Below are 12,260 nucleotides of genomic sequence, written 5' to 3'. Positions count from 1 at the left end.
CCAAGGGAAAAAAACATTTCCAAAAAACACATCCAACAAAGATAAACCCAGAAATCAATATCTAAATCTAATAATCTTTAAATCCAATATTTTGGATAACAAGCTTGCCTCTGGGGTCCCTAGTACTTGTACCAATATCTGGGGACCCTAATTCAGGCTGACCTCCAAGAAAGCAGTATGGGTGGTGGGCTGGAAAACTGAGCTCAGGTGGTGGGATGTGTTTTAGGGGAATATGGCAGGCAAGAGCTTGGGTCTTACTTGGTTGTCCCTGGTTCTGGAAGGCCTTCATGAATGCAGGCAGAATTTTAGAGTAGGAAATGGAGCTCAGGGTATGGGGTACAACTTACTGCTGTTGGGTGTGGTTTCAGGTCAGTCCTGAGCATTGGGTTTAAAGGTGAGACTTACCTGGTGTCTCTCATGACAGACAGCCTCCAAGAAAATAATGTTCTGTTGGGGTGCTTAAAGAAAAGTTGACCACTAAACTATTTTCCCATTCTGCTCTTATGTCTTCAGTTCTTGAGATACTTTCTTTCATGTCTTGTATTTGGTTGTTGAGGCTGTTTTCTGAGGTTCCCCTTTAAGTTCCTAAAGGGTTCATTTCCAGATTTCCCTCAGTTTGTGTTCTTAATTAATTCCATTCATTTTCAGGTCTTGAAATGCTTTAGTCATTTTCTTCCACGTGTGTGTGTGTCCATTTTTATGTTATATTCCCTTTTGTATGAGGAAGTTTGGTGAGGAGTGTTAGCTACACTTATCTGCTGATAAGGTGTAAATTTCAGTAACAATTTATGCTGGTGTAACATAATTTGAAGTTGGCTAAGTTTCTAGTATCAGGCATGATTGTATCGATGTTGAGTGGGTCTCAAGTTCAATTAGACAGCTGGTAGTTACCACCTATATGTAAATGTCACTCACTACAACATTAGGAATATCTAGCCAGGTTCCTCATAAGTGGTGCAGACACATAGAACTGTTCATTGTTTCCCTTCTTTGGCAGTTTGCATCATACTTTTAGATAGCACTGGAACTAAATAGCATGAGGGTAGCTTTCAGATTATACCCACTTGATTAATCGAAGTACTGTTTTCTTATCATGTGATAACTTCAGCAATATGAAAGGAGAAAAAAATGAATTTGTATATGAAGCTTCTAATGTAGTAAAGCAGTGGTTTTCCATGGGTCTTTATAAAAGTGTCTTTAGGGTTACTTATCTCTTCCTATCCTCTTTCCTCTTCCAAAAAATTTGTTCTCTTGTTCTAGTTGAACTGTTTATGTTGCAATATTCTCCTTTAATTCTTTATATTGGTACATTCAGTCTCTTTCCATTATATACATATATATGAGAGATCCCTGTCAATTTTTGTTTTTTCCTTTATCAGTAACCCAAATGTATCACAAACATCTGAAGATTCAAAGATAACATCCACAGATGAGAGAAAACAGGAATTTATATTTCTGTGTCTGGGTCAACTCATTCTGATTGTTTCTACCTCCAGCTACTTACCTGTGAATTTCATAAGATCTTTTTGGCTTAATTAGCATATAATATGAAATTGCATAAATATACTGCATTTTTACTATTCATCTATTAGTCAATGGACATCATGGCTGCTTCCTATTCCTTGCTACTGTGAGTAAAACAATAATTAGCCTAGATGAGTAAATAGCTCTAGAGTAGGGTATGAAGTCATTTGATATATACTCAAATTTGGAATTGACCATATGGAATGTATGTTTTATAATTTTATGTGGAACCTCTATACTGATTTCTCTAGTGCTTCCACCAGGTAGCATTCACAATAGCTATAACTAAGTTTCCTTTTCTCTACATCTGTAATAATTTCTTTTGGATATTAGTCATCTTTATGAGGAATTATTACAGTATTTTCCATAGTGGTGGTCCAAGTTTGCACTCTCATCAGAATGAACAATTGTTTCCCCTTACTCTAAATCCATATCAGTTATCAGTTATCAATTGTGTTATTGATCCTAGCCATCCTGATAGGTGTAAGATTAAATCTAAAAGCAGTTTCAAGGTGCATTTCCTTGATGGAAAAGAAGATTGAGTAAGTTTTAAAAGTGATTCTCAGTTGTCTGTGTTTTAATTCTTAGGATTTTTTTAAATTTAATTTCAATCCCCATATGTAGTTCTGGGTGGCCTAAACTTTACTTTGTAGACCAAACTGGTCTCCATCTCAGTAAGATCCATTTGCCACTCCCTCCCAAGTGCTGACAGTAAAAGAATGTGCAACCATACCCAGTTATGAGTTTAATTTACTTATTTGAAATTTTTACATCTTTCAGAGAAATGTGTCTATAATTATCTTATTTAAATATGTATTACCTGATCTGTTATCCAGCTACTATTGACTTTACAAAAAAAAAAAAAAGCTTCTTGCCTTTTATTCTGATAAAATTTATTTTTAAAAATTATGTGTTTAGGTAGGTGTATGAATAGGATAGGAGCAAGCTCATGAATACATGCATGTATAGGCCAGAAGAGGACATAATATTCCATGAAGCTGGTGTTAAAAGTAGTTTTGAGTTGCTTGAAAATTAAACTGAGGTCCTGAACAGCAGCAGTGGGTAGTTTTGACTACTGAGCTATCTTTCCAGCAAGAAACATTTTTTTTTGTTGTTGTAGTGTAGCATTAAGTTAATTAGGCTTTACTTTACATGAGTAGTTTTATTTGGCCATTCTTGATGGTGTTGTGAGGTGGACAAATCATAGTTGTTAATACTTTAGTTAATAGCATAACAGGGTTTAAGATCTGACTACTCAATGATAGAGATAAAAAGAAATAAGACCTAAGGGAAAATTAAGTTCCAGGTATTGATTATAAACCACAGATACAAAGTGGCAGTCACTATGAGATAACATTTGAGACATATCTTGTTCAGCCTACAGAACACTTTTAACAATTTTATATTTGAAACACTTCAGCAATTCATCAGCCCTCATTCTAATTTTATGCTCTCTCATCCACCATACTCAGATATCTAGCACAGCCTCCCTTTTTATGACTTTATGTTCTGACATGATATATAACTGCTAGCAAGTAATTTATTTTGAGAATAAAAAAGAGAAAATTTTGCATTTTCTTTCTTTTAATGAATTATTAATATTTTTATTGACACAAATACTTTAATGGGAACATATAGCTATTTGTATAATCAAAATTTAATTAACATGAGAAAATTGGAAAAATAATTTAAGATATCTCAAAAATGATATGAATATTAATGTCTTATATTTATAGCTACAGTGTTCAAACAATATAGTGAAGTTTATATTCATATAAAGCTATAAGAATGCTATGTATAAATTATTTTAATTAACAGAATATAGGTAGTTTTCTACACCTTCAATTTAAAAATAGAAACTTAAAAGTTTACTGAAAAAAATCAGAAGAAAATGTGTGTATATAATAAAATATGAAGGAAAAAATTGATCACAATCAAGTTGCAAGCTCTTTGATAAGATATTTATGTAGACAAAATCATGTCTGCTAAGTCATTTTCACTTCAAACGTTATTTTGTTTATATCCAGAGGTTGATTTTTAAGAGAAATTTTTGCTGTTCTTATATAAAACTAATTTGGATATTTGGCTAGAAGATATGGAAGGCAAATTTTACTACTGATTATCATAAGGTTTAAAATAGTAGGGTTATAGAATTACTATATCCACAGCTCCTATTATGTTCTCTTTACTGATGATTAACACTGATGGAGTAATACTGTCTTTTAGTTACCATTAAACAACCAACCTGTGCCTTCTGTGAAGCTTTATATTTATATATTCCACAGGATATTCCACATTGTCACTCCATCCACTGTGTTAAATGAGATAAAACATCTGCACACAAAATGTATATGGCCTCATCTATAAGCAACCACCAAAACCCAGACACTATTGCATATGCCAGAAAGATTTTGCTGAAAGGACCCTGATATAGCTATCTCTTGTGAGGCTATGCCAGTGCCTTGCTAATACAGAAGTGGATGCTCACAGTCATCTTTTGGATGGAACACAGGGTCCCCAATGGAGGAGCTAAAGAAAGTACCCAAGGAGCTAAAGGGATCTACAACCCTATAGGAGCAACAACAATATGAACTAACCAGTACCCCCACACCCCCAGAGCTGTGTCTCTAGTTGCATATGTAGCAGAGGATGGCCTAGTTAGCCATCAATGGGAAGAGAGGTCCTTGGTCTTGCGAAGATCCTAAGCCCCAGTACAGGGGAATGCCAGGGCCAGGAAGCAGGAGTGGGTGCATTGGGGAGAAGGACGGGGTGAGGGTATGGGGCTTTCAAGATAGCATTTGAAATATAAATGAAGAAAATATCTAATAAAAAAAAAGAAAAAAAAAGAGGACATTTAGTTAAAGAAAACTCTATTTAAATTGAGAACTGGAGGAAACACTGGTTAATCAACTAGATACTTATTAATTTATCCTGGATCCCCAAGGCTTTCCTTGTATTTTTTTGCTTTGCCTGTTATGTAGAATGCTCACTTTATAATGAGAGGATAAGAGACATCCATTATATTAAAGGCTATACTCTATTCATAAGGTTCTGGAAGCTACTGATGTATCATCACACATGTTTCTTCTTAGAGAATGAACGTTTAAATGGAAAATGAATCTCCCACATGGTTGGAGGCACGATGGTGTATTATTTTCTTCTTTAATGTCACTAGACAGATTTCTCAGCACAGTGAATCATCCTTGAAGAACACAGCCTATACTCCAATGAGAATACACTATGCTGCAGAGGTGAACAGTGTTAGTAACAGTAACTTTCCTTTGTAGCACTCTCTCACAGGTATCTGATAGATGACATAGAATGTACATTTGTTGTTTTATAGATTGGGACTTGGGATCCAGCCAGTGGCCTGAATATGACAGAAAGTCAGAAAGGGAAGCCAGCGAATATTACAGATTCATTGTCTAATCGTTCTTTGATTGTTACCACCATTTTGGTAAGTATTTGTTTTTTTTTTATTTTTTTATTTTAGAAAAATGTAGATTTATGGGTGTAGATAAAAAAATTTTAATGGGAATATTAATGAATAGAATGCAATATAACTTATATTCATTTAGCAATTACTGTAACAGAAAAAGTACAATGTTAACTCAGTCAGAATTTTGTTAAAATTTAGTAATGTAAGACATATTAATATTTGGGGCATCTCTAGTGATAAAGCAGCTTCATGTATTAGTGAAAATTTTTACATTTCCATAGAACTTGTTAGTGTTGATAAATTGCCCACGTCAGGATTTGAAAACTTACATGCAGATGCATGTAGTTAAATTAACGGCCAAACAAACTCTGTTCTCTTGCTGAAAATGTACTTCAAAGTATGTAGAAATTATTTTCAATATTTTCTATATTAATTACACTATAATATTGTTTCAATTTCATTGTTTTCAGCTGAAGTAGTAGCTCTCACTTCACTAATTTCCTTAATGAAATATAATGGAGCATGTTTTTCAAATTAGAAACTTTTTTACTACCACCATAATTAAATTAATGCTGATACGGTAGCTATTTTTTTTAACCAATATTGTATTTCCATGTTTTAATTGAATTGCCAGTTATGGTCCCTCATGCCATTTGCAAAGGAGGATCTTAAATTTAGAATAAGTAGGAGCTCTTAGATTATTTAGTCAGTATTACTTACTTGTTAGATAGCTTACTATTGACCTTTCTGTCACCTTGGCCAGAAAAGACTGAATCTTCAGTCTCAGGAAACTCAGGAAACTCACAAGCCATAAGACCTATATCTGAGAAGAGTGGCAAATCAGGCTGGGAAGAAACAATCTTCTTGGATTTTAGTAACAAAATAGATGTCACAACTGAAGGCATGTCAAAATAGATTAGGTTGTGTTACAAGCTTTCAACAATGAAGCAGCTTTGCTTCCAGTGATCTAACACCCTTGGGGTGGTGAAGTTTCTAATTCTCTAGCTAAAGTCCTCAGACTCTTTTGTGTCATATCTAAGGCTTTGAGGCCCTCTTCAAATTAATATTAAGTCTTCTGCTGTTTTTTCAAATACTGTAACTTCTATATGAATCAAATTGGAACAATATTTTAGTCAAAACTTTACTATAACTTTATATATAATAACACACCTGACTTCTTGTCCATCAGAGCATTTGTCCCTAATCTCACGACTTTCTGTAAAAATTGTTCAGTAAATAAGCAGTTATCTCTCTTCCTGATAACTATTCTTTCCACCCTGGCTTCTTGCAGTCTCTTGTGAATCTGTTCTTTCTGCTTTCCTTTTATCCAAAATTTTAAGAAATCCAGTAATGAGTAAGACATCAAAAATGTTACCTTTAACATTCAAGTTTTTGGGCAGTCTTATTTTTTCCTACCCTTTATCTTTATTTCTTCATCAGTAAGTATTTTGATTGAACTGGGATAACCAGGTAACCTTCTGTCGTGATTGTTTAAGCTTTGCTGTCTTTGCTTTGCAAACATTCTCCATTTGTGACATTATTTCATTTTTTCACTTACTATTAAAATTAATATTCTGCTGGTTTTTGTTTATATCAACATCATCTTTCTATATATTATGAAAGTGTCTGAGGAACATAATTTAACTGTGTCTTTGTTGTCTTTACAGTATCTATCCCACAAAGCTCTCAGAGTAAAGATTTTAACTAAGACATCTCTAATCTTCAGTAACCTGGGCTTTTCTATGTTCTCCTAATCAAGCTCTCAAATCTATCTTCAACTGACATAGTGTGACTTTATACTTCCACTCAGTTCTTTATTTTCTCTTTCAATTTCCCATTTCAATTTCCCATTCTAACCCCATCTTTAAAGTGTCCATCCACAAAGCCATGTAACTGTTTTGCTCAGCTGGGTGGAAGGAAGCTGCATGCTTTACACTCTATTGTACCATTTACCATGCATTAAAATATTTTGACCACATGCATCCCTCTGTTTAATGTTAAAACACACAATGCAAAGTATCATACTTCATATGCTTTCCTTTTTTTATTTCCAGAGGTAAAAAACACTGATATAATATTCAATGAATTATCAAGTTATAAAATATAAAAATGATATCTAGTAAACTTAAGAAAATACTACCTTTTAAATAACTATAATTAAAAAATTTTAAATGTTCAGTTTACTACATTTGTCTAATATAAAATAAAGCAAATAAATTCACATATTTTTCATTATCATTTAATTACTTGGGACCATGTTAAAAGAGATTTATATATTTTATCAATAATAAAAATGTTTTTATTTATAAATATATATGTATCATTTAGCTATAGTTTTTGTTTATTAGTTCTTTGGTACTAGGGTTTGAGCTTAAGTTATTGCATATCCTCGACAAGTATGCCAGCAGTTGTATGTGTATAACCAGTCCTTCTGTTTATTGTTTCTAAGTTCCAAAGTTAGCCTTCAGTTCTAGCTATACCCCAGGGTATCTTTGACTTTGTTATCTGGCTCAACATCCTCTGTAGTTAGGAATATAGAATTGCATCAGCAAGCCTTGGTAATTTAGAGGTTATCAGAGCAATCAAAAAGCTGCAACGATATTACCACTGTAGTGCTCAAAGCATTTGATAATCTTAATATTTCTAACAATTCTGTAGATAGTATTGATTTCCAGTGATGCTTGACAACTACCAATTAGTTCAGCATTCCTTAAAACAAATATGATTATCTATGATGCTTAGATTTTATAGGGATACTATTTGTATTTTAGAGTACACTACAGTGTTAGTCTTTAAAAGACTCTATCATTGCTTAAAAGGAAAAAGTAAGTCACCTTATCTCTATATCCCCTAACTGATTTCTCTCCTACTCTGGTCACCACACATTCATAATAAAAAAAACAGAATGAACGAAAAGGGATGATTTTTTACGTTTATAGTTTTTATCTTTAGAATGTTATTTTCAGGTGGGTCACTGCTGTAGCTCATAGGTGTGACATCTAAGTAGAACTATTAGTTATGTCCTGCCCTTAGCAGTTTTCATAGTATTTCTATTAGCCTGGAAGCTAGAGAGCAATAAACAGGCTTTTAGGTTAGACTTGATTTTAATCATCCAAGTCCTGTGTTCTGAATGTACAATGTCTTCAACAATATGTATTTAGCTTAAATTTCTGAGAGGCGACCGAGGGCAATGTCAATAGTCTATATGGTTTAAAGAGTTGCATGTATTACCTGACCAACTATTTGAAAGGAGGTTTCTTTTCTTTTAAATATTTATATATTTAGTTAGTCAGTTAATTTTATTTATTCAGTTTACATCCTGCTCACTGTCCCTCTCTAGGTCACTGCCTCTCACAATTCTTTCCCCTCCCCTTGTTCTCTCAGTGGGTAGACCCTCCCTTTTGGCATCTTGCCCTTATTCTGACACTTCAAGTCTTTGCAAGGCTAGGTACTTCCCCTCCCACTGAGGTCAGACAAAATTGCCCATCTAGATGAATATACCCTATGTAGATCTACAACTTTTAGGATAACTACCAATACAGTTGTTTTAGAACCAAACGAAGTCCAACTGCACATCTTCTACATATGTGCAGGGGGGCTTAGGTCCAGCCCATGTATGTTCTTTGGTTAGTGGTTCAGACTCCTAGAGCTCCAAAGGTTCAGGTTAGTTGACTTTGTTGATCTTCCTGTAGAGTTCTTAACCCATTCCAGGCCTTTAATCCTTTCTCTTATTCTTTCATAAGAGTTTCTAAGCTCTGTCCACTGTTTGACTGTGGATGTGAGTATCTGTCTCAGTCGGCTGCTGGATGGAGCCTCTCTGAAGACCATGAAAGGAGGACTTTTTTTTTTTTAATTTATTTTTTTATTAGGTATTTTCCTCGTTTACATTTTCAATGCTATCCCAAAAGTCCCCCATACCCACCCCCCAATCCCCTACCCACCCACTCCCCCTTTTTGGCCCTGGGGTTCTCCTGTACTGGGGCATATAAAGTTTGCAAGTCCAATGGGCCTCTCTTTGCAGTGATGGCCGACTAGGCCATCTTTTGATACATATGCAGCTAGTGACAAGAGCTCCGGGGTACTGGTTAGTTCATATTGTTGTTCCACCTATAGGGTTGCAGTTCTCTTTACCTCCTTGGGTAATTTCTCTAGCTCCTCCATTGGGGGCCCTGTGATCCATCCAATAGCTGACTGTGATCATCCACTTCTGTGTTTGCTAGGCCCTGGCATAGTCTCACAAGAGACAGCTATATCTGGGTCCTTTCAGCAAAATCTTGCTAGTGTATGCAATGGTTTCAGCGTTTGGAAGCTGATTATGGGATGGATCCCTGCATATGGCAATCACTAGATGGTCCATCCTTTGGTCACAGCTCCAAATTTTGTCTATGTAACTCCTTCCATGGGTGTTTTGTTCCCATTTCTAAGAAGGGGCAAAGTGTCCACACTTTGGTTTTCGTTCTTGAATTTCATGCGTTTAGCAAATTGTATCTTATATCTTGGGTATCCTAAGTTTCTGGGCTAATATCCACTTATCAGTGAGTACATATTGTGCAAGTTCCTTTGTGATTGGGTTACCTCTCTCAGGATGATGCCCTCCAGGTCCATCCATTTGCCTAGGAATTTCATAAAATCATTTTTTTAATAGCTGAGTAGTACTCCATTGTGTAAATGTACCACATTTTCTATATCCATTCCTCTGTTGAGGGGCATCTGGGTTCTTTCCAGCTTCTGGCTATTATAAATAAGTCTGCTATGAACATAGTGGAGCATGTGTCCTTCTTACCAGTTGGGACATCTTCTGGATATATGCCCAGGAGAGGTATTGCAGGATCCTCCAGTAGTACTATGTCCAATTTTCTAAGTAACCACCAGACTGATTTCCAGAGTGGTTGTACAAGCTTGCAATCCCACCAACAATGGAAGAGTGTTCCTCTTTGTCCACATCCTCCCCAGCATCTGCTGTCACCTGAATTTTTCATCTTAGCAATTCTGACTGGAGTGAAGTGGAATATCATGGTTGTTTTGATTTGCATTTCCCTGATGATTAAGGATGTTGAACATTTTTTCAGGTGCTTCTCAGCCATTCAGTATTCCTCAGGTGAGAATTCTTTGTTCAGTTCTGAGCCCCATTTTTTAATGGGGTTATTAAATATTCTGGAGTCCACCTTCTTGAGTTCTTTATATATATTGGATATTAGTCCCCTATCTGATTTGGGATAGGTAAAGATCCTTTCCCAATCTGTTGGTGGCCTTTTTGTCTTATTGATGGTGTCTTTTGCCTTGCAGAAGCTTTGCAATTTTATGAGGTCCCATTTATTGATTCTCGATCTTACAGCACAAGCCATTGCTGTTCTATTCAGGAATTTTCCCCTGTACCCATATCTTCGAGGCTTTTCCCTACTTTCTCCTCTATAAGTTTCAGTGTCTCTGGTTTTATGTGGAGTTCCTTAATCTACTTAGATTTGACCTTAGTACAAGGAGATAGAAATGGATCAATTCACATTTTTCTACATGATAACTGCCAGTTGTGCCAGCACCATTTGTTGAAAATGCTGTCTTTTTCCATTGGATGGTTTTAGCTCCCTTGTCAAAGATCAAGTGACCATAGGTGTGTGGGTTCATCTCTGGGTCTTCAATTTTGTTCCATTGGTCTACTTGTCTGTCACTATACCAATACCATGCAGTTTTTATCACAATTGCTCTGTAGTACAGCTTTAGGTCCAGCATGGTGATTCCACCAGAGGTTCTTTTATCCTTGAGAAGAGTTTTTGCTATCCTAGGGTTTTTGTTATTCCAGATGAATCTGCTGATTGCCCTTTCTAATTCGTTGAAGAATTGAGTTGGAATTTTGATGGGGATTGCATTGAAAGGAGGACTCTTAAGCCTCGTTTTTATTAGTCTAGGACTTTGATGAAGATCACTTTCAGGCCAATGGCTTAACCTCCTTTAAGCAAAAGATATTTATATGCACTCACATACACACAGACATACAGACACACACACACATAAACATACATACAAACACATGCACACATATTTGTGCATAGATACATGCACTGTATATAATTTTAAAATTATATGATTCCATCATTTAATTTTGATGTAATTTATTCTTTGTCCTTCCCAGTCTGTACTGACCTTTTTAATCTGCTCCAAAGTTGATACCCTTTTCCCATTTTTCCTGCTTCATATTACCTGTATTCAATATTCTAAGCAACTATTTATTGAATAATGATGATATATGCTTGTCTTAGTTCTAAAAGAACACAATTGTTTTTCCAGTTCCAAATGATTAATTAATCCTAAAACCATACATTCAAGTAGCATTATGCATATGGAGATGCTTATACTTTAGAAAATATATGTAATATACACATACATGTATACATGCTGTAATAAAGATTAAAAAAGAGGCCAAGTATTTGAAAGAGAGTTGGATGGAAATTTCTATGAGAGGGTTTGGAGAGAGGAAAGTGAAAGGAGAAATATAATTATAATCTAAAACAGAGGTAACTGCCTTAATTAAGGTTTCATTTGTGATAATAAACTCTTTCACCTAAAGCAACTTAGGAAGGGAACAGTTTGATTTATTGTACAATTTCAGGTAATAATCAATTACTTGAAGGAAATTAAGGTAGAAATCCAAGCAGGGAAGAAACCAGGACACAAAAATATATATCCCAAATGCTATACCCTTCCCAGTCCCCCCCTAACAGTCTCTCTCTCACACACCCCTCCCCTTCTTTTCTAAGAGTATGGGGCACCCATTGAGTTTCCCCATACCCTAGCAAATCAAGTCTCTGCCAGATTAGGTACATCTTCTCTCAGACAAGGCAAGCCCTGTTAGGGAATAAATACCACAATCAGGTTACAGCTTTAGGGAGAGACTCTGTTCCAGTTGATGGGGGACCTACATGGAGATTGAGCTTCACTGCTTCTATATATGTGACAAGGACCTTCTTCCAGCCTGTGTATATTTGCTCGGTGACTCAGACTCTGAGAGCTCCCAGGGATCTTGTTTCATTGACTCTTTGTTCTTCTTCTGGAATTCCTATCACCTTCAGGGCCTAAAAACATTGTCCCAACTCTTCTATAAGAATCTTTCAAAAAACAAACAAACAAACAAACAAACAAACAAACAAACACACAAACAAACAAAAACCCCCAAAATTACAAAAACCTGGGTGTGGTGGCACATGCCTTTAATCCTAGAACTCGGGAGGGAGGCAGAGGCAGGCAGATTTCTGAGTTTCAGGCCAGCCTGGTGTACAAAGTGAGTTCTAGGACAGCCAGGGCT

At 35.6% G+C, this 12,260-nt stretch overlaps 1 protein-coding gene across 3 annotated transcripts in view; it reads left to right on the top strand.

The window, feature by feature from the left end:
- Grik2 (glutamate ionotropic receptor kainate type subunit 2) overlaps positions 1-12,260 on the top strand; it is a 700,738-nt gene that overhangs the window by 367,470 nt on the left and 321,008 nt on the right. For all 3 annotated transcript variants that reach the window (XM_021173658.3, XM_029482440.2, XM_021173659.3), the window contains exon 10: positions 4,868-4,981. In XM_021173658.3, the coding sequence (XP_021029317.1) occupies positions 4,868-4,981 (114 nt within the window). The remainder of the gene's footprint in view (positions 1-4,867; positions 4,982-12,260) is intronic.

Source organism: Mus caroli, unplaced genomic scaffold (genome assembly GCF_978045245.1).
Source record: "Mus caroli unplaced genomic scaffold, Mus_caroli_1 scaffold_9, whole genome shotgun sequence".
Taxonomy (NCBI): Eukaryota; Metazoa; Chordata; class Mammalia; order Rodentia; family Muridae; genus Mus; species Mus caroli.
Note: the sequence above shows the minus strand (reverse complement) of the source record. Positions and strands in the feature narration are given on the sequence as shown.